The sequence below is a fragment of the Rhineura floridana genome, chromosome 3 (assembly GCF_030035675.1).
Source record: "Rhineura floridana isolate rRhiFlo1 chromosome 3, rRhiFlo1.hap2, whole genome shotgun sequence".
Classification (NCBI taxonomy): Eukaryota; Metazoa; Chordata; class Lepidosauria; order Squamata; family Rhineuridae; genus Rhineura; species Rhineura floridana.
The window spans coordinates 56,368,255-56,391,310 of record NC_084482.1 but is presented as its reverse complement, the minus strand read 5'-3'; the positions used below and the strand labels follow the sequence as shown (position 1 = coordinate 56,391,310).

At 42.1% G+C, this 23,056-nt stretch overlaps 1 protein-coding gene across 10 annotated transcripts in view; it reads left to right on the top strand.

Annotated features, from left to right (window-relative positions):
- CCDC57 (coiled-coil domain containing 57) overlaps positions 1-23,056 on the top strand; it is a 95,054-nt gene that overhangs the window by 37,567 nt on the left and 34,431 nt on the right. For all 10 annotated transcript variants that reach the window (XR_009761291.1, XM_061615970.1, XM_061615971.1 and 7 more), the window contains 3 exons: positions 571-729; positions 5,157-5,319; positions 13,868-14,002. Coding sequence is in view for 9 of the 10 variants with exons in the window: in XM_061615970.1 (XP_061471954.1) it covers positions 571-729; positions 5,157-5,319; positions 13,868-14,002 (457 nt within the window). In the remaining variant the exon portion in view is untranslated. The remainder of the gene's footprint in view (positions 1-570; positions 730-5,156; positions 5,320-13,867; positions 14,003-23,056) is intronic.

Sequence of the window (23,056 nt, the reverse complement as noted above, 5' to 3'; positions counted from 1 at the left end):
TGAGAGGAAAAACTGTGTTTTCCTGCTATCCCAGGGATATGATCTCTTCTTCATCACTGTCTTCCTTATCTAACATCTGCCTGATGAAAAGTAGATTAACATGATGAAACACATCTAAAATTGCAGATTCACTTAACCAGAAGAAATCAGGACCTTTTCTGAATTGGTTATATTTTGTACTTGGGAACCAATTGTTGAGTATAAAAGACACCAGTAGAGCATATTACAGCCTTTTCCTGTGAAAAAACATCTGGTGCTTCCTCCTCCAATACTTCCTCCTCCTGTTTGCAGTTGTAATACACCAGGAACCCATTACTTGGTTATCTGAAATTTCTATGTATCCAGGTCTGTTCTGTATTATTGATTTTCCCCGATATCATTGTAATGCTATGTAAATTTCACTTTACTGAAGCTTCTAATATTTAATGTTTTGAATGCCTCTCAGGCTACTTACATAAATGAGACTGAACGCTTATTTGCCAGGTTTTTTTTCTTTTACTTGTTTGCTTTGCTTAAAACAGAAATCCCCATTAATGTAATCAAACTTGTGTTCTGTATATATTTATATAGACTTGAACAAGAGCTGGAGGCACTGAAAAAAAGCTGGGATTCTCAAGTAGCTCAGATATCCAGGGAGACAGTTTCAAAACACCTTGAGATTCAAGCACTGCAAGAGGAAGATGTGAAGCTAAGAGGACAATTATATAGCTTACTGCAAGATATTGAGAGGTGAATGGTTTTTTGAGATGGTTAAACCAGTATTTTTTAAGGGAATTTCTTCATGATCAGTTTCAGAGTACATCCAACCACAATTTGGTCTGCTAGCTAGAGATTCTCCATCTCTGCTTTAGGGAGATTTGATCCTTAGGGAGAATGCAGCCCTCTCCAGAACAGAGAAACAAGTTGCACATTATTTGCATGCTGATGATTATACACTCAAAATCCCTGGATGACCTTATCAGTTTAATGTAGATGTTAAACAGAATAGAGGGAAAGGTGGAATTTGGTGAGATCCTAAAATGCAAATGCCACAGGGTCAAGCAGAAATTCCCCAGCAACATCTGGCAATGACTACCTAGGTATGAATAGACTCGCCGTAACGCAGTACTGTCCATGCCCAATTTGCACAGATGCTCCAGAATGACACCATGGTTGTTGGTATTGATAGCCCCTGCAAACAGTAGTGGTTGATGGGGTGGTAAGGTGGTGTTGCACACCTGCCTTCCCTTTTACCAAGAGGGGGAGGGGCACGGTGCAGGGAGCTTGACATGGTACTTGCAGGACCTCTGGGTTGGCTCACACGCCACACCTGCACCATGCTGAGCTCCCCATGTCTAGTTGAACTTCTCCCCCTCTTGGTAAGTTGCAGTGACATTAGGCTTCCAGAAGCCAGATGCACAGTGCCAGTCTGCCTTTGCCACCCCACCAACTGCTACTGCCTGAGAGACTGATAGCCCCTGAGAGATCAACAGGGTCACACTCTTGCGCCTCTCTCCCTTTCTCTCTCTCCTGATAGAAGCCATTCCAGAAGGCAAACAAGGCAGCGCCAGTGCCAAAGCTAGGTCTAAACCCCAGTTGAAATGAATCTAGGAAATGTCTCAACCAAGAGTTGCCACTACTCCCTTGAGCACTTTGTCCAGGAAGAAGATGTTTGCCACTGACCTATAGTTGTTAAGATCTTCCAAGTTTAAGAAAGGTCTCTTCAGGAGTAGTTTTACTACGACCTCCTTTAAGAGGATAAAATCCTGTGAGCAAAACCTGCTCTTAACACGAGGTGTTCCTGCTTCAACTGAGAGGGAAGGTGGAGAGAGGCCCTGGGCAGGCAGGTGCCAGTAACACTGGTTGATTTACACATCAATAAAAGTTGTTCTTGCTACTGGTTCTCTGCTGCCACTTTGCGATGGCAGGAGAAAACACACATTCATCCTTATGTTTGCCCTTCAACTCACAGAAGGAAAAAACAGGGCAAACTGATCTCTGCACAAATGGCACTGACCTGTCTTAAGGGCTACTGACCTTTTAAAGCCGAAGGGAGAAAGAGGCAGGTGCACAGTCTGACATAATATTGGTGACTTCTGGCTCTCTGCCCACAAACAACTCGAGAGAGAGAGTTCGGGCTGGCTCCTGGCATGTCTTGCAGGGCTTTAGTTCTCTTAACATTTTCCTGCTCTAGATGGCCGGTAAGCTTTAAGACAGAAGAGCTGAGCATGCAGCTGACATGAAAGCAGCCATTGCCAGCAGACACACTGATGTGCTATGTCTGCAGACAACTTAACAGTTGGCCTGCTCAACCCCATGTTATTAAGGTAAATGGTCATGAGTATTAAGATCATCCAGTGTAATTAGGTTATCCAGAAAACCAGTGTTAAGTGTCAGTCTAGGACTGAGGAGAGTTAGGTTCATATTCACACTCAGCCATTTATTATTATTACTATTATTATTATTATTACCACTAATTAGATTTATTCATCACCTTACACCAAAGTCTCAAGGAGTAACAGTAGCCTGGTTTGCACGTCATGACTTGGTGTGAACTCATGAGTATGTGGTCTCCTAGAGAGGAGCTCATAGCTGCTTTGCCCCTCCCTGGTCCTTTTTGCTGCCATGCCTTTCTGGGCAAAGCCAAAGTTTGGCTTAATGTGCCGTCCAAACCTAGGCTCGTGGTTAAGTTCTCTCCAGACTAACCATGAGCCCTCTGGGAGCTCACATGCTCACATGTTCACACTAAGCAAAAGTTTGATGTACAAACCAGGCCAGTCAGCACATTCTGGCCCAGGCGGCCATGTTTGTTGGAAACAGTAAAGTTGGAGTTTCCTCCACTATGGCATCTTCCAGTGCATCTCACCATGCCATTTCAAGGTACTTTTTTGCATCACAGCAAACTTTGGTCAAACATTCCAGAGACTAATGAACCATCCACACTGCTCTGGCAATTGACTGGTGCATCTGAGAAGGTTTTTCACTGGACATGATTGCTACTATTTTAGTGTGATTTGTCCCATCTTGACATACCCTCGGCTTGGCCTGACACACTTCTCCAAATCCACTTAACACAGTTTGGTTGCACAGTGTTCTAAAAAGAAAGTTACGCTGCTTTGTGCAATCATTTCGCTTGGTCTCAAATTTAACACATGGCATAGACTTTTGTCTGTCCCTGCTTTGGTTCTACTTCTGCTTTCGTTCTTTCCCTTTGGTGGCATTCAGTTGATGAGTCTTCAAGCAGGCATGACACTTTTAGTCCCCGAGGCCGGGTGTCACCACTGCCCCTTCAGGATGGAACATTTCAGTGGTGACATGGACTTCGAAGTGGTCCAGGTTAGCAGGCAACAAGTGACTCCATACCGAGGTCTTCTGCCAGTTGCGTTGTTGGTTCAGTCCTTTATCTGTAGATCTGTTTGTCTTGATTCACAACACTTGATTCACAACACTCAGCTTTCCTCACTTCTTCACAATTTATCTTGAGTTGGAAGCAGAGGCAGTCAGTGCCCTTCTGGCTCCTTGGCCAAGCAGTCTGCTCTATGCCTTGCCTCCTTACTCCTGGTGGGATAGACTCTCCAGTAACTGCGTTCAGCTGATTCTCACAGCCTGTACTGATCACACTGACCATGGTTTTCAGTTCACTTCAACCTGTCCATCATGGATTCAGGGAGGTTGCCAAGGAGGCTGGTCTTCTGTCCCAGGCAACTTTCTGGTACTTTGATATTTCAGCAAGCTGGGGGTCTTTTTCCAGGGCGGTCATCGCTACTATCCTATCCTCCAGGATGTAGATTTACCAAAGTTCATGGTTCACTCCTTCCAAGTGATGTTCTTCTCAGAGGTTACATCCCTCCAGGTTTGAAGATAGGGCTGAAAGGCTGTGTTGGCAGATTCGGCCATCTCTCACATTTTGTCTGCCAGGACAGTGTTTACTTAGTGGACATCCTTTGGTCATTTTGTCTCAGTCCATTTCATTCCAATCCAGCTCATCTTCTGGAGAAGACTGTGCATTCATTAGATGTGCAAGGGGCTCTCAAGTTTACCTCGCTCGTACCCGGGTCATTCACTGGCCTGAGTCTCCATTCACCTCTTTCCATTCAAGAACTTGGGGGGGAAAGGTTTCAATTTCTATATTCTGCTTGCTGCGAGAAAGGGTTTCGTTTATATCTTGCCCTGCTAGCTGCGGGTTTGCATTTCTCTAGCATATGAGTCCTGAGGTTACTGGGGTCCCATTACATCATGCAGTGGCCATCTTGACTGCTCTGTCCACTAATATAAACCATCAGATAGTTAGCTGGGCTACTACAAGTGATCACACAGTAATAACCCCCCCCCAAGCCTACGCATAATCATTAGTAAAAATTAGGTGAAAAAAGACCCAACAGTAACAATAGAAATGTTAACAACTGAGGCCTGAGGAGGAAAGAAAGGTCTTCATCTGGTGCCAGAAAGAGGTAAATGTAGACGCCAGGCAAACCTATGTGGGAAAAGCATTCCATGTATATATACACACACACATATATAGAACACCCCCATACACACTCACATGCATAACATCCTTTCTCATGTTAGTCTTTTCTTTGTGTTTTCATTGTGGTACTATATTAATGGTTTGCTGAAGGGATCTCTTCATTGTTTCCCATATTTTTCTATAAGAAACTATCTTGAGGTTTTATTTCTTTGTTTTGAATCTTCAGGGTTGTTTCTCTCCAAGAGAATATCAAATCTATTGGAAGAAATTATCCTGAGATAAGCAAACTCTTTGCTCGCATGAACAGTCACAGTAACACTTTGGATATTACTATTGGGTCCTGTCTCTATATCCTAAAAGGCCTAGTAGTTACATCACACATTTAAAGCACATGACTTTCCCCAAGAATCATGGGAACTGTAGTTTACCCCTCACAGAGGTACAATTCCCAGCACCCCTAACAAACTACAGCTCTCAGGATTCTTTGTGGGAAGCCATGTGCTTTAAATGTGTGTTGAATACCCATTAAATGTATGGTGTAGATCTGAATGTCATGACTACTGATAGAATGGAATTCTTGCCTTATGTGCTGCATACCTCATAAAGGATTGAAAAAATCATTATTGAATATTTTGTTGCACTATTAAATTTTTTGCCCTCCAAAATTAAACATTTTAAGAAACATTCACCTTGTTTCTCCCTGTCTTAGGTATAAACATCAGCTTTCATTAGCAGCTGAGAGAGAAGAGATTCTGGAAAGGGCTAAAGTGCAAATAGAGCTGGACTGGCAGCGGCGTTGTGAGAATGCTGAAAGGAATCAATATCAGAAATCTGAGGCTCTAATACAGAGCCTGTCAAAAGCTAAAGACCAGGTCAGAATTGTATCATGTTTGCAGCAGCTTAGCACAGAACATTAGCAGAAGCATCGTTCATGATGGCAGATTTTATACTTTTGGACTCGTCATTCTTCTGTGTTTCTAGCAAATACCTGAGGTGTTCCATCTTACACAGGAAGTTAACACTCGCTTCCTGTAACACATTCTAGAGTGGCTTCGGCCAGATAGGCGGCCTAAAAATTAAATTATTATTATTATTATTATTATTATTATTATTCAGTCTGTGCTCTCCAAATAATGCAAGAAAGTGATTTAGTTTTAAAAATTGATATAAATAGCACCACTACTGATCCTAATATAGTACTAGCTGGCTCTTTGCATGAGCATTATTCAGGTGGGTGTGGAGCTAGGTGGGGAGGAAGAAAGGAACAACACAGGATACCAGTTGATGAAAAAGCCAGGCCATCACTTTTTTGGATACAGTTTACAAGTGGCAAGGCAGAGCATATATCCAAGAATCCTGTTTCTGACAACCCACATGCTGTCAGAAGTGGTGTGACCTAGCCTCTCTGCTAGTACATGTTGGAAGGTAGAAAGCAACAACTCTTGACAGCTTGAGTCATTCCACAATCGCTATCCAAACATCCAGGGCTATGGCAATGGCATTAGACCATGAGATTGATTGACCCATGCCCTGTACCCCTCAGGATCCTTATTGGCCCCCTCTTGTGTGAGGGAGCAGGGAGACAACCCCAATCACCTCTTAACTAAGCATTTTGCCTGATACTCCAGTATCACAGAAGGACAACAGCTTGGCTTATCATACTGCACTGGTATACTACTGTAAGTTGCAACCAATTCAGCAACCTGGAATGAATATTTGAGAGCTAAATATCATTGCCCAAATCTGAAAAGTGGACGTGATCAGGCCTCTAGAGCTCAGCCCACTTAAAGGAAATGACCAGATGCTAGATGATGTCACCTCCATGGGAGGTGGTAAATATGCAAATAGCTTTGTTAATATTCTTGTCTGTCTGCTCAATCTCCCTAGAGTCAGTAGGTGCTCACCATGAACAAAATTGCAGCAACTCTGACCATAGGTTCTGCAGCTCAGGAAGTTGTTGGACACACCACTCAAGATTGGCCATGTGGTGTGTAGAAATGAGGCTCAGTCCTTTGCAGTTGTCCAAGTCATTATTGCCGAGCTGTGTTATGATGACATCTGGAGGACCTTGGATGACTGTTTGTGTTGCCAATAGTGGTATTGCTGTCCCAGCTCATATCCCTTCACCCAAAGCACATGTTATGGAACTGGTTTCTTAGACTGAGTTGAGAACACTTCCAAGATGCCACGGGGATGGCATTTTACCCAGTGAACTGTGTTATGGATGTAAATTGAGACATATGTGGGATAGTAACCTGCAGCCAAAGGGAAACTAATCAGAACTGAGGCATCTGCTGAGGACAGATGTAGTCCTTGTTTGCCAACAACCTCCATCGTCCCAGTCTTTGGATGGTTGTGGTGGATAGACCCTGAGATGTTGCCATGGTTGCAGTTCTGATCCTGAATGAATATGCCCCAAATCTCTGGGAGAAATACTGAGCTGAGATGCTCAAACTAAGAAAGCTCATTAATCGGAAGAGAATGGCCAGGATCATGTGGGACCTGATTTTAAATAGGTAGCGAGCATACCAGAGAAGAGAAGTTTCTTCCCACCTCCGTTCATTTGAAGAATTGCTCTTCCGCTTAGTCACAACCAGGTTGGGCTGAGGGGAAGCTGGGCATGACAAGGCCAAATAAATCCAGCTACTGTGAAGCATCTGCTTCAAGCGTGGAGTTCCTTCTATTCCAGCCAGACACACGGCACAAAGTGGATCACCTGGACACACAAGGATTCAGCCTTCCCATATGAAATATCTAATCAACTTTTTTTCTTAATGTAGAGTGAAATATATCAAGATTTCTGAAGTTCTTTATGTATTTCTGATTGTGACAGTCGACCCTATAAGCCTTGTAGCCTAGTCGCCTTTTTACTTGCCCACACTTGATGTCACATATGATTGGCAGGTGCTGGTGGTTGGCAATGTGTGGCATAGCCAAAATGGCCTTGTGAGCCAAATGGGGTGGCTTGGAGGTCCTAATTAGGCCTATGGGCCACTGGTTTCCCACTCCTGTTCTAAAGCCTCACTTCTGATCAGTTCCCCTCCAGCTGCAGGTTACTATGCCACATCCGTCCCAATTTACATCCATAGCAAAGTTCACTGGGCAACATGTCATGGTGATGGATAGCCCACTGCCAAATTATATCTTAGATACATGGAAGTAAATTGGATATTCATTTAACATGACACCTATCATTTTTAGCCTCCTCTTCGGATGCACACCTTAACGTGGTGAGGGGGTTTGAGTGTGTTGAAGAAGCTGAGAGCAATGCCGTCAGAAGTCTAGACCAAGAGGCTAGACTCCTAGCAGGGGCACCCAAGGCAGAATGGTCAAAGCTGAAACACCAGACTAAGATGCATCCAAACAGAGGAAGGCAATGGTAAACCACCTCTGCATATCTCTTACCACGAAAACCCTATGAACAGAGTATCCAAAATGCAACATGAGATAGTGCTGGAAGATGAGACCCCCAGGTCAGAAGGCACTCACCTAGCTACTGGGGAAGAACAAAGGACAAGTACGAGTACCGCTGTGAATAATGACGCGGCTGGGACAAAGCCGAAAGGAAGCCCAGAGGCTGATGTGCACAGATACGAAAGGAGAGTCCGGAGTTGTACGACGCACACAATAGGAACATGGGATGTGAGAAGCATGAACCAGGGAAAGTTAGAAATTGTCAAGCAAGAAATGGAACGCATCAACATTACAATACTTGGCGTAAGCGAACTAAAATGGATGGGAATGGGACATTTCCAATCAGGCAACTACAAAATATTTTATGCAGGAAATGAGAAATTAAGAAGAAATGGGGTTGCTTTAATAGTGAGAAGTGATGTAGTGTCATGGCCCCGTCAGAGGACTCATCAGACGAGGATGACTCGGGAGTAACAGCAGCAGACCCAGAAGCAGCAGACCCAGTAGGAGAAATGGAGGAAACTCCTAAGAACCCAGCTCCTTCTCCCCCTCAGCTGCAGAGCACCCCAGACACAGCTGAAGCCCTTCAGCCAGATGCAGACAGGGAACAGGAGACTCCCCCCTCACCTGCAGAACGTAGACAACAGAAGGTCAGGCAGAAGAGGGGCAGGCCTGTCCACTTAAGGCCAAAACGCTGATGGCTCACACCTGCTGACAAACCTGCTCCTTAAAAGTCAAACCTTGGCTTCAGCTTGTTGCTGACTACAACGTCAGGCGTGACCACTGTGTGTCTTCCTATCCCCTGAACCTTGACTTGGACTGATCTCTCGGCAAACTAGACCCGGACCTTCACTGACGTCTCTTCTGGATTTCTGGCTTGGCACGTAAGCTTTGAACGGCCTCTGCCCTTATCTTCCTTCCTCCTTGCTAGCCTGGCAGATTTATAGCCAAGCTGCCGGCTGAGGACTTACGGCCTGGCAATTACCAAGGAATCTCCAGCCCTGTCTGCACCCCCACCGACACTGCTGTCTCAGTGAAGAGCTGACATGTAGCAAGAGCAATTAGGAGCTACAATGCAAGGTCTGAGCGAGTGATATCAATGAGATTAAATGGGAAACCTATCAACATAACCATCATCTGTCTATTCTCCGACCGCAAATGCAGAAGAAGAGGAATTGGAGAGATTTTATGTAGAAGTACAGGAAGAAATTGATCACACACCAAAACAAGATGTGCTGATAATCATGGGGGATTGGAATGCAAAAGTAAGGAACAGAGAAGAATTAGGAATTGTGGGGAAATGGGGCCTAGGAGACAGAAACGAAGCAGGATAAAGACTTACTGAATTCTGAAGCCAATGATTTGTTTCTTGCGAACACATTTTTTGAACAACTGAAAAGACGACTGTACACGTGGACATCACCAAATGGTCAATATAGGAATCAAATTGACTATATAATTGGTAGCAGAAGGTGGAGAAGTTCCATACTTTCTGCAAAAACAAGACCAGGAGCAGACTGCGGTACAGATCATGAACTGATCGTATCGAAAATCAGAGTAAAGCGAAAGAAGACCAACAAAGCAATCATAACGCCAAAATACAATTTAAATATCCCAGAAGAATATAAAGATCAAATAAGGAACAGGTTTGAGGCTTTAAACTTAGTTGACAGAGAACCAGAAGGAACTATGGAATGAAGTCAGAGACGTTATCAGGGAAGAATGCAAAAAGACAATACCTCTAGTTAAAAGGAGAGAAAGTCCTGAATGGATGACTGAAGAAACTATTCAAAAGGTTAAAGAGAGAAGGAAAGCAAAAGCAAAAGGAGACAGAAACACAGTCAGAACCCTAAATGCAACAATATAGCTACTAGTACGTAGGGACAAAGAGAACTATTACAATAGTTACTGTATAGAAATAGAAGAGGACAACAAAAAGGGAAGAACAAGAGCCCTGTTCCAAAAGATTAGAGAAATGAAAGGGAAATTTAAACCAAGAGTAGGGATGTTGTTTTTTTTTTTTTCAATAATTTTTATTCAAATTTTCATAAAACATACAAGACGAAATCATAAAACATTCAAAGACAAAAAACAAAATCAAAAATAGTTAAACAAAAAAAAATAAAAATAAAAATAAAAATAAAAATAAAAATAAAAAATAAAGAGTAAAATATTGACTTCCCATTTGTCAAAGATCAGATCAGTTATAAGTCTATAATATATAACAATCCTGTCTCTTAAGTCATATTATAAAATCACTTTCCTCCAATAGTTATCTTACTTAATCATCAAATCTCATAAACATTACTTTATTCTTTCCACAAAAAGTCAAAGAGAGGTTTCAATTCTTTAAGAAATATATCTATCAATTTTTTTTTCCAGATAAGCATATCAATTAATCCATCTCATTACTAATTATGATAATCTTATTGTCATAACCATAGTCAAAATAAACATTTCAATTAATCCATCACATCAGAATCTGTTAGGTTCAGTAATTTCAGTAGCCATTGTTCTATTATCCCTATTAGTTCCATTTTCCATCTTCCATCTTCAGTAGTCTTGTTAAGTCCAGTAATTTCAGTATCCAATCTTCCATTATCAGTATTCCATAATAATCTTGCTGTCAAAGCCATAGTCATATAGTAAGAGTCTGATGGGAATTACCTCTATCCCAAATATTTTCTTGCCATCCATTCTGAATAGGTTGCTGAAATACTGCTGTAAAATCATATCTCTGTTCTTTTTTTCAAAATACACTGGGTCATCTCTTGAAAGTTTCTCCATTGTTACATGGCTGCAGTTAATTCCATAAATTTTCTCTATATTGGGCTCCATCACATCATTCCAGTCCAGAAGATTATCCATGCCATTGATAACTTTATCTCTAGAATCTTCATTAATTTCTTCAGAGATAACATTGAGTTCCAAACAATAGATTTTATTTCTAAAGTCCATAGACTCCAAATCTTTTTCCTGTTCCACGTTTGTTCCAATCTCCGGGGTCTCCTCTCTCACAGGGACCCCCGCTCCAGTCTCCAGGGTCTCCTCTCCCACAGGGACCCCCGTTCCAGTCTCCAGGGTCTCCTCTCTCACAAGGACCCCCATGTCCTCAATCTCCTGTGTCTCCAAACAACAGACTTTATTTCCAAAGTCCATAGACTCCAAATCTTTTTCCTGTTCCACGTTTGTTCCAATCTCCGGGGTCTCCTCTCTCACAGGGACCCCTTCCAGGGTCACCTCTCTCACAGGGACCCCTATATCTTTAATCTCCTGCGTCATTTTACTCAATTCAATTTTCAGCTCCTTACAACCCTGTTGCAGGTTTTGTTTCGTTATCTCAATCTCATCCATTATTTTCTGAAACATAGTTATTTCCAGATTCTCAGCCACTTTCTTAATTGCCATTTTAAAAGAAAAATATAGGAAAACCACTTCTTATTTCAGCAACAATTGGGTTAATACTCCAAACTTGGTGACATCACAGTATAAACAGAGCAGACAGCCTTATCTCTCCATAGTTAAGTAAACAAAATGCAGTTCCCAGGATCGAAACAATTAATGGCAGTCGTCAAGAAACAGATTCGTCAAAATAAAATAGACCAAAAAGAGAGTAGTCTCAGACAGTATAATATTCTTCAAAATAAAAATCTGGAATAGAAATCCCTCTTCTGTGTATATCTTTAGAATGCAAATCCAGGACAGCTTTTTGCAACAAAAACAGAGATAAGCTATTAATTAGTGCGTAGCAGAGAGAAGTTATGGCTCCCCAGTGAGATGTCAAAAACCGATCAATCTGGCAAATCTCTTTTAAACAGCAACAATTTAAGTCAAGTAAAAGAAAAATATAGAAAGAAGGGTGCTTGCCTGTTAGTGCGTTCTCTCTTAAAAGATAAGATGAACGTTCGCTTTAACAGATAGAGCTTGCTGTTGAAAATCCGTCCCACCTTCGTCGGCTGGACCTCGTCCCATAAATTAATGAGATCTGGTCGTCCCAACAAAAATAGGCTTTGAGGTTAATCTCTTCGTTTCTCCCTACCCGGGAGAAGTTTAATCAGTCAAAAAAAAAAGAAAAAACTGACTGATATATCTGAATAAGCTTCTTTTGAGGCAGGAGCCCGTCTCAAAAGCAGGCACAGGCTAAGTCACCCTTCCCGGAAGTCCCAAGAGTAGGGATGTTGAATAATCAACCAGGGGAACACACTGAATGACCGAGATGAAAGAAAAGGAAGATGGAAGCAATACACTGAAGAACTCTATAAAAGAGATGCCAGGATGACATATTCATTCACGGAGGAACCATATGATGATGAACCACCAATCTTAGAATGTGAGGTGAAAGCTGCTCTTAAAATACTTGGAAGAAAGAAATCACCAGGAATAGATGGCATACCAATAGAGTTGCTACAAGCTACTGAGACTGAATCAGTCCAAATTTTGACTAAAATCTGTCAAGAAATATGGAAAACTAAACAATGGCCCACAGACTGGAAGCGTTCCATATACATCCCAATTCCAAAGAAAGGGGATCCCAGGGAATGCAGTAATTATAAAACTATTGCCTTAATATCCCATGCAAGTAAAGTAATGCTCAAGATTCTACAACAAAGGCTCTTGCCATATATGGAGCGAGAAATGCCAGACGTCCAAGCTGGATTTAGAAAGGAAAAAGGCACCAGAGATCATATTGCAAACATAGTTGGATAATGGAACAGACCAAGGAATTTCAGAAGAAAATCACCCTGTGCTTTATAGATTACAGCAAAGCTTTTGACTGTGTAGATCATGAAAAACTATGGAATGCTTTAAAAGAAATGGGGGTGCCTCAGCATCTGATTGTCCTGATGCGCAACCTATACTCTGGACAAGAGGCTACTGTAAGGACAGAATATGGAGAAACCGATTGATTCCCCATCGGAAAGGCTGTGAGACGGGTGTATTTTATTACCCTATTTATTTAATCTATACGCAGAACATATCATACGGAAAGCAGGATTGGACCAAGAAGAAGGAGGTGTGAAAATTGGAGGGAGAAATATCAATAATTTAAGATATGCAGACAGTACCATACTACTAGCAGAAACCAGTAATGATTTGAAACAAATGCTGATGGAAGTTAAAGAGGAAAGCACAAAAGCAGGACTACAGCTGAACGTCAAGAAGACTAAAGTAATGACAACAGAAGATTTATGCAACTTTACAGTTGACAATGAGGACACTGAACTTGTCAAGGATTATCAATAACTTGGCACAGTCATTAACCAAAATGGAGACAATAGTCAAGAAATCAGAAGAAGGCTAGGACTGAGGAGGGCAGCTGTGAGAGAACTAGAAAAGGTCCTCAAATGTAAAGATGTATCACTGAATACTAAAGTCAGGATCATTCAGACCATGGTATTTCCGATCTCTATGTATGGATGTGAAAGTTGGACAGTGAAAAAAGCTGATAAGAGAAAAATCAATGCATTTGAAATGTGGTGTTGGAGAAGAGCTTTGTGGATACCATGGACTGCAAAAAAGACAAATAATTGGGTGTTAGAACAAATTAAACCAGAACTATCACTAGAAGCTAAAATGATGAAACTGAGGTTATCATACTTTGGACACATAATGAGAAGATATGATTCATTAGAAAATATAATAATGCTGGAGAAAACAGAAGGAAGTAGAAAAAGAGGAAGGCCAAAGAAGAGATGGGTTGATTCCATAAAGGAAGCCACAGACCTGAACTTACAAGGTCTGAACAGGGTGGTTTACAATAGATGCTACTGGAGGTCACTGATTCATAGGGTCGCCATAAGTCGTAGTCGACTTGGAGGCACATAACAACAACAACTACAATTTTTAGAAAGCATCTACGCTTTCAATTCACAATACAGATGGTCACATATGGGAGATTAAACACTGTTGGTTGATGGTGATAAAATTATATCAAAGGTATCCGAGGCTAAGGCAGTTTTCTCTTGAAAGTATATCTTCTCAGGTTACTATAATTTTGTTTTGTAGGTTACTGCTGAACTACAGGAGAAGGAACAGAAATTGCATGAAATGGAAATGGTCCTGTCTGCTGTAACCCCTGAAAGAGATCAAGCTGTTTGGGAACTTCAAAAACATAGTCGCTTCCCGAAAGGAGTGAAACAGGTTAAAATTACTTAACACTGTTTCTTTAATTGAGTTAATTCTAGGACAACACACCTTATAGTCAAAACTGCTTCCATGAGAGAAGCAAAAAAATAATAATCCTACGATATTTTGTGATCAAGTGCACATAATTTATGTAGGATAGTTTCTATCTCAGAACAACTTCAAATGTGACAAAATGCTTACAGTGAAATAATTTCTGCATAGGGAATGTCACATGCAGCGTTGGCTGGTGTTCATTGAGACTGGTAGGGTGAAAGGGAGGGAGACCAACAGTAGATGGAAGCAGAACCAATGACATGTAGAGCCAACTCATTCTAGTTTTGTCTCCATCCTCCTTTCTGCTGAGTTCTACAAGGGCAAAAGAGGGGGGGAGGAGGAAGCTGACAGACAGTGCTACCTTCTGGACTGATTGTAAGTAAGGAGGCAGGCAGGTGGGGGCTGGTGGAGGTTAGACTGAGATAGGTGGGGCAATGCTTGCTTTCTCCTAATGGAGAAGCCTCCACTGGTCACATGTTATATATGCATATATTTGTGTTTCACTGTATGTAAAGGTATTGGAAACTTATGACTGGTCATGGCTTTCCAAAGTAAATGCACAATGTGTACACTAATAAAACACACCCTCCTCACCACTGATAACACAATTTCCTGCATAGAAGTGCTTACAGTGTAGGAATTGTGTAATGTTGGTGCAGCCTTGAGAGAATTCTTTCGATACAGTGCAGAGAGGACAGGAAGTCCTGATGTCATCAGATAACTGGGACTATGAAATTGGTTGATTATACAGTTCACAACAGAGAAGGTAATGGATAATGTCCTCTGTTCCACTTGTATGCAAAGAAGTGCTTAACACTTGGTATCTTGAAAAACTTTCTATAACAGCTTTGTAAAAGTTTTTTTTCTAAGTTTTTCTAAGAGCACTGTCCTATACACATCTTGATGGCTATATCACCACTGGAGGGAAGCCCCAGCTGTAGGCACAAGGAAAGCTTCTGAAACTGGGCATTTTGAGGAAGGAGACAGAATGCTGGCAGCTTTGCATCTGTCAAGGAGTCCAGCCTTAGGGCCCTTCAGCCATGCCAGCTTCAAGCTGGTATTGTAAAAAAGTAAGACAAAACTTCTCCCCACCTTCTGCCCTAGATGGTGTAATCCAGCAGGGCTTGAGATGCAGCAGTAGACTCACTCCTCTGCTCCTCTTTGACCCTACTTCGGATTGTTCTGTAGAGGCAAAACAAGGTTAGTTCCTGTAAAATTTGAAGTTTTGTTTTTTTATTGTTGGGAAGGCAGTTTCTTCCATTAGGGATGCAGTGCTTTGAACATTCTATTCTCCACCCTGTCCCCTGTGGGAAAGAGAAGATGAGGCTTCTGGGTGACTTTCTTTTTCTTCTGTTGTAGCATTCTATCTCATTTACCTTCCTTCATGACATTATGGATATTTTCTTTAGTACTCAGAATCAGTTTCTGAGTATACAGAGAAGAAGCCCTAACATGTTTTATGCAAAGAGTGAAGTAATACTTCCAGACAAATGGTAGTAGCACAAACATATATTAGTATAAGTCTGGCTGTGAAGTTCACAGATAAATAAGTATTTGCAACACAGACTAAGGTTTCTGCTACCATGTTTTAGTTTTTAATGTTTTTATGGCTTATTAAAAGTCATCATTTTACTTTGACTTCCCAGTGGCAAGGCCAATTTCTTAATGCAGGTTTGAATTGCAAATATGCTGCACCACAGATATATTTAGAGAGAAGCTTTGCTGCCCTTATGATCCATTGTTTATTTATTTATTATTACATTTATACCCCGCCTTTCTTTTTTCATGAAACCCAAGGCGGCTTACATATGGTTCCCAGGAAGACTCCAATCCAGGCACTGACCAGACCTGACCCTGCTTAGCTTCAGCAGAAACTGGCATGTGCCCTCAGACCATAGCCTGGGACCATATCTAGGCAAAACATAAAAAGGGGGAGGTTTTAGAGCCTCTTGTCCTGAATAAGAATGAATGAAAAAAATACATAGGGGTTTCTTGTACAGTAGTATATGTATTGTTTTGTTTAGCTAGAGAAGTGATTGCAGTTTACAGTTGATTTATGCAATTACTAAGCAATTTCTGGAAGTGTGATTGTAAGACTAGATGATTGGTAGCCTCAGTTAATTTTTGGCATCTCCTCCTTTTAAACTTACACCTATTTGGTACTGTGGCTACTTTTCAAAGGCTTAATATTTCCTGACACAAGCTGGAGGAGAATAGCTTTTATTATTTGCAGAGTCATTCCTGTTACCATCTGCGCTTGAAGATTGTAGTGTGTGGGTAACTGGCTCCAGCACAGTTTTATGTACAACCAAAATAGAAAGTGGTCTGAAATCTCTCTGCAGAGCTTCCTTTTTAAATAATGTAGTGGATATGAGCTACAGTCAGTTAACAGGGGACACTTTCTGTTTTAGAGTGATATGTAGCAAACATGTTGAGGAGTCTACACTTGAGAAATTCCAAGGGATCATAAACTTCTCTGAGGAATTGCCTAGAAAATAAAATGTACTACCAATGCCTTGTGAAACAGTGGCAAAGTTCACATGTAATGCTAAGCCAAACTGTATGGGTTATTCCCCCCCCCATCTTAATGTGGATGAGCGATTGAGTGGGGGAACAAGCTGCAGAGCAGCTGGGTTAGTGTTACATCTGAATTCTCTGTTCTTGGCTTCCTGATCATAAACAAAGCATGGGTGTTGGATCGGATGTAATCCTAAGCCAGTCACTCCATGGTTTCTTTTCCCACTGAAGGCAGGAGTGAAGCAGGAGTGCCTAGCAGCTCATGCACATTAAGGTTAATGTTACATAGCTTGGCTTGGTGTTAAAGGCTGAATTAGCATTACAGGTATGTGCAAATGTGGTCAATGTCTAGATAAGTATATCCATATATTTATTACTATATTGTTTTGAAGGGGAGTTGGGCTTGAGAAATTGTCTCATGGTCCAGAATGAGAGAATGAAAGATAAAAATAACATGAAAAATATTGTTAAGGAAATGACTTCTCGTCAGAAAAGAAAGCAAAGTTATGTTAACATTTATTCTCAGAGGGGGCGGTTCCATTAACATTTACTGATGCAACCCAATACATGTCTACTCAGAAATAAGCTCCCTGGGGTTCAATGGGACTTACTCCCTGATAAGTGTGTATTGGATTGCAGCCTAAGTAGACTATAGTACACTAATTACAACAAAAGAAGGCCAGTAAATACTGTGAACAAATTTGCTGGTTCAGCTTAGAATGTAGCCTAAATACACCCACATGCAACATCTCTGGCTACACAATTTACAAGCATGAGCTCTGTTAAAAAAAAACACCCAGAAATTCATAGATATTATTATGCCTAAAGTTTTCTAGGTGCTGCACAAAGATTAAAAAACAACAACAGTTCCTGCCCACAGACTTACAACGTAATCAACATGTTATAAAAGGAAAAAGTGATGGGAAAGGAAAACAAGCAACTACTATAGGTCAAACCTGCTAGATGAGTAAATGCTTTTCTGTGAGTTTAATTGACAATATACAGACTCCCCATTGTCAAGTGCAGAGGTATAATAAATGCCCAAAGGCTATATTGGTGTTCTCTTCTTGGTGTTTTGATAGCTTGCTTACCTACCAATTTTTACCTTACTAGAATATTGTAACAAAATTATGTCTCAGTCAAATAATTCTGAAATGAAGAGCTACCAGTTTGTATCTGTATTGAAGGACACTTTGGTTCAGCAGGACACTTTGAGAAGGCTCCTGTTTATAGGATCTTCTCAGGCAGTCAATATGCTTCACATATTTACTGGAAAAAAGTCATATGTGATATGACTTCTTATCTAAATGTGTACACTGATCTAAGTGTATACATATTCATCTATAAAATGGGTATATGAGCAGTGATTTAGCATTATTGTCAAATGTCTTGTGTGAATTGTACTTTTTAGACATGGCACCTAAACTATGCCATGCCCTCCTGAAGTCGCTATGCTTGGGTCTGTCACTCCCTTGTCTTCCAGTGAGTAGCAAAAAAATTCTTGTAGCAGCTGTTTGGCTCTAAGTTGCCAGCAGCTTTGATGTCAATCTTTGAGGCTTGCTTATTTTCCAGTTCATGCTCAATGCTAAGTTCAGCAGTGCATGTGAGCTGGATAGTGTGTAAACAAAGCCCTTTAAATCCCCAGTGCTGTTCTCTGTTGTCAACATATTGCCATCTGTAATATCAGCCCCTGCATCAGACTTCAGTCTCTCTTGGCATGTCAGTTGCAGAGATATGTCATATCATTTCCCAGGAGACAGACTCTGATCTTTAGTGATCATACTACTTTAGCTGATAATGACTTTTTTCACACACAGTAGCAAAGCTATGTTGTGAGGGACTATTTTGAATGCTGAAGATAGAGATGTATTTGCTGCACTCTAGCGGTCACTGTCAGTTGTTCAAGAAAATTATATCACCCTGAAAATCTGGAGAGTGTTCAAGAAGATAGACTGAACGAACCTTCTCCATATATAGATTCAGGTGTCTTCCACAATATTTTGTTCAGGCATCACCTTAAGACCTATCTATTTCTGCATGTCTTTGGGGCACAGCAAGAGTGGCCCTATTTTATATAACTGTATCACTGATTGTTTTACATGTTGATTATTGTATTATGGTTTTAATTTTGTTTTTAATATTGTGTCTTTAGATGTTGTTATCTGCCCTGTGCGCTGTTTGAAGATTTATTTATTTATTTATTTTTATTATTTGATTTATATCCCACCCTTCCTCACAGCAGGAGCCCAGGGTGGCAAGATGGGTGGAATATAATAGTAGTAGTAATAATAATTAAAAAAACAATGGAGTAATATGCATTTTAGCTAAAGAGAATGTTACCAAACCAGTTAAAAAATGATGCATTACCATTTAAGATTTAAGATATGCTGCTGGCTTAAATTTAGAAACATACCGTTTTTATTATTTATTCATTTGTTTGTTGGATTTCTGTCTTGCCCCTCCTCCCAGTAGGAGCCCAAGGCAGCAAACAAAGCACTAAAACACTCTCAAACACAATAAAAGCAGACTTTAAAATATATTACAACAAAATATCTTTAAAAATATCTTTTTAAAAAGCTTTAAAAACATATTAAAAGCAATTCCAACACATATGCAGGCTGGGATAAGGGCTCCACTTAAAAGGCTTGTTGAAAGAGGAAGGTCTTCAGTACGCGCCGAAAAGATAACAGAGATGGTGCCTGTCTAATATCCAAGGGGAGGGAATTCCAAAGAGTAGGTGCCATTACACCAAAGGTCCGTTTCTTATGTTGCGCGGAACAGACCTCCTGATAAGATGGTATCTGCAGGAGGCCGTCGCCTGCAGAGCGCAGTGATCGACTGGGTATATAAGGGATAAGACAGTCTTTCAGGTATCCTGGTCCCAAGCTGTATAGGGCTTTGTACACCAAAACTAGAACCTTGAACTTAGTCCGGTATCTAAAAGGTAAGCAGTGCAATTCTTTCAGCAGCAGGGTGACATGTTGGTGATACCCTGCCCCAGTGAGCAGTCTTGCCACCACATTTTGCACCAGCTGCAGCTTCTGGACCAACCTCAAGGGCAGCCCCATATAGAACATGTTACAGTAATCCAGCCTGTAGGTTACCAGTGCATGGAAAACAGTGGTCAGGCTGTTGCGGTCCAGAAGCATGTATGGAGACAGATGTGAGATAAGAGCACTTAGAGGCAAGGGGGGGAGAGTGGTAACATGTTAGCTACTTAGTCTCATTTTAGCTGTTTGTAATCCTGCTGTAATAAAGCCTTCAATTTCTTCACAACCAGTTGTGTTCATCACCTATTGAAATTCCAAACTCAGTAATCCTGTGCTTGGCAATTTTGGCATTACAGAGGCTTACCTACATGTTCTGATATTTCCATCTCACAGGTGCTACCTCAGCATTCGCAATGGGTAATGACCACTTCCAGTATAAGACCATGCCCTTCGGTCTGTCATCTGCTCCCAGGGTATTCACAAAGATAGTGGTTACCCTGGTGGTGATCCTCAGACTGCAGGGGATTCATGTATATCCCTATCTAGATGACTGCTTAATTCGGTCCCCATCTCTACAGAAGTCATGGGGCGATCTGCACATGACTAGCATATCTGAAAGATCATGGATACCTAGTCAACCATGCCAACAGCCAGTTATCTCCATCTCGTTGCATTGTGCATTTGGGGGTGACAATAGACACAAAACTAGGAATCATAGTATTAGCGCAGGACAGGGTGAGCAAGGTACGATCAGCTATGGTAAACCACATACAAATGGCGGCTGCACTGGGTCTGATGATATCAACGTTTCAAACAATCCCATGGGCAAGACCCTATTCTTTGTCCTGCCCAGAATCTGAGACATGAGATGGAGGCGAGGTTTGGTCTAATTCTCGTTTTATTAGTGGGATAGTTACATCCAAAGCGGTGCGCTTCATAAACCTGTCTACTCTGACTCACTACTTTCCCTAACTAGCCTACCTAAACAGTCTCTGCAGCATGTGAGGAGAGTTGACTCAGCAATAGAGCCTGGGTGGGCACCTGCTTAAGTAGGGAAGGTGTTCACACATAAATGATGGCTTATCCGGAGTTCCACCCTCTGAAAGTCTCTCTTCTCATGCCTTCTAGCACAGGGCGAGGGGGGGGCAAGCCTCCGACAGCCCATCTGACAGCGCGGCTTCACTAGGTGACGGCGTGACGTCAGGGAGCGGGTAGCTGGTTGGCAGGGAAGCGTTTGAAGTGCTGGGTGGAGATTCCTGCACGGGTGGGGTTGGCACGCATGAAGGGTCACTTCTCAACAGATCAGGCGGGGAGCTCGCAGGTGGGGCTGGACCTGCCTTGATGGGGGTGCTGGCCGAGGAAGTCTGCGGGCTGGCAGAGTCCCCCCCTCCTTCAGCGCCCCCAGGGACCTCATTCTCATCTGACTCCTGTCCCTGATCTAGTTCCCCTTGCGCCTGGGGCGCAACAATTCTTGACCCCTTCAGTGGGTACTGCTATCATTCCAGAACAACATAGCTGCCAGACATCACTGTCAAGTGCCGCTATCTCCAGTGGCTCATCAGTCCCTCGTATGGTGAGTCCACAATCCCAATCTGCAGAAGAGAGTTCCTATTTGAGACCCTCCATGGACAATCACCATGTCAGATGCCAGCCTGACAGGCTAGGGAGCCATATGCAAGGGACATATGGTGCAGGGGGTGTGATCAACAGAGAACACCTTACTTCCCATCATTCTTCTGGAGCTCTGAGCAATTCATCTGGCATCGAGGCATTTTACCACATTGAAGGCAGTGCTTATCAGGACAGACAACATGATTGCAAACACCCATGTGAATAGGTGGTACATGGGTACGCAGTCAGTTCTCCTTCAATGGGAGGGCTTGGAACTCTTCCAGTGGGCAGAGTCCAATCTGGAGTCTCTCCTTACAGAACATCTGAAAGGGGACAACAACATGCAAGCAGATTGGCTGAGTCTTGAAAAGTCCATCAAGGAGAATAGAAGCTTCATCCAGCAGTATTTCAGGAGATTACTGCCCGATTTGGTAGGATCAAAGTGGATCTGTTTGCCACTCACCTCAGCTGTCAGGTCAAGAGGTTCTTCTCCCGATATGCAGTACTGTCAGTGGAGGTAGTAGATGCTCTTATGTCTCCATGGCCTTCAGGTTGCCTGTATGCCTTTCCTACAGTTTCAATCATTCCCAGGGTTCTTCAGAAGATCTGCAGCGAGAGGGCAACTATTCTACTGATGCCTATGTTTTGGCTGTGGAGACTGTGGGTCTCCAAACGTCTCAATCTAACAGTCGCATCACCTTGAGAAATCCCTCTCAGAAGAGACTTCCTGTCACAAGGCTGACTCCACCATCCTGATCTGGGGTGGCTAGCTCTTCATGTATGGAAGTTGAGAGGCAACATTTGTGGAAAAGCAGCATATCATCACTGGTGGTGAATACCATGAAGGCTTCTTGATGCCCGTCCACAGTACAGATTTATGAGGGTACATGGGAAGTTTTCTCCACTTGTTCATGAAAGAAGAAGGTAGTTCCTAGGAAGTTGGGCCTTAATGACATTCTGGTTTTCCGACAAGATGGTCTATCTATGGGGCTCAGATGTCAGGCTTCAGCCTTGTCAGTAATTCTATCTAAATCTCCAGAGAAACCACTTGGATCCCATCCTTACATTAGGCATTTTCTGCACAGAGCCACAATAACTGCTCCACCTACCCAGCATTGCTACCCAACTTGGGACTTGCATAAGGTGTTAACTGCCCTCCAAAAACCTTCATTTGAACCGCTCAGTACAGTATCTCTTCATCTCCTCTCTTTTAAATTTGTGTTTCTTGTGGCTATCACCTCTGCCCAAAGAGTGTCTAAGTTGAATATTCTGTCTGTTGACAAGCATTGCTGTGTTTTTCATAAGAATAGTCTCAATCTCTGCACTAACCCTTTTGCCCTAAGGTTATTTCTGACTTTCACTGTCAGAAGGAACTAGTCTTACCTTCTTTCTGTCCTTCCCCTGTCCATCCTATAGAGAAGGTGTGGCACTCCCTGGATGTCTAGAGGGCTTTAAGTTTACTTATCTAGAACAAAGCCAAAGAGAATAACCTCTTTGTTTTTTTCCACCCAGCTTCATTAGGGAAAAAAGGCTCCACCTCAACTCTGCCCAGGTGGATTAAAGCATGCATCGCCCTGGCGTATACATCTTTGAACTTGACACCGCCTTCTAAAATAGTGGCGCATTCCACCAGAGCAATGGCCACATCTGCTGCCTTTTCCTTCAGTGCTTCTCTTAATGAGATTTGCAGAGCTGCAACATGGGCTAGTCTTAACACTTTTATCAAACATTACAAAATAGATGCTTATGCATCAGCCGAGGCTATCTTTGGGAAGAGAGTGCTTCAGCACGTTCTCCCAGGACAGTAGCATTTTACAGCCCAGCTTCTTTTCCACCCTGCATGGGTCAACTTTGGTATGTCCCACCTGAGATCATCTATGCACAGAAGAGACATTTG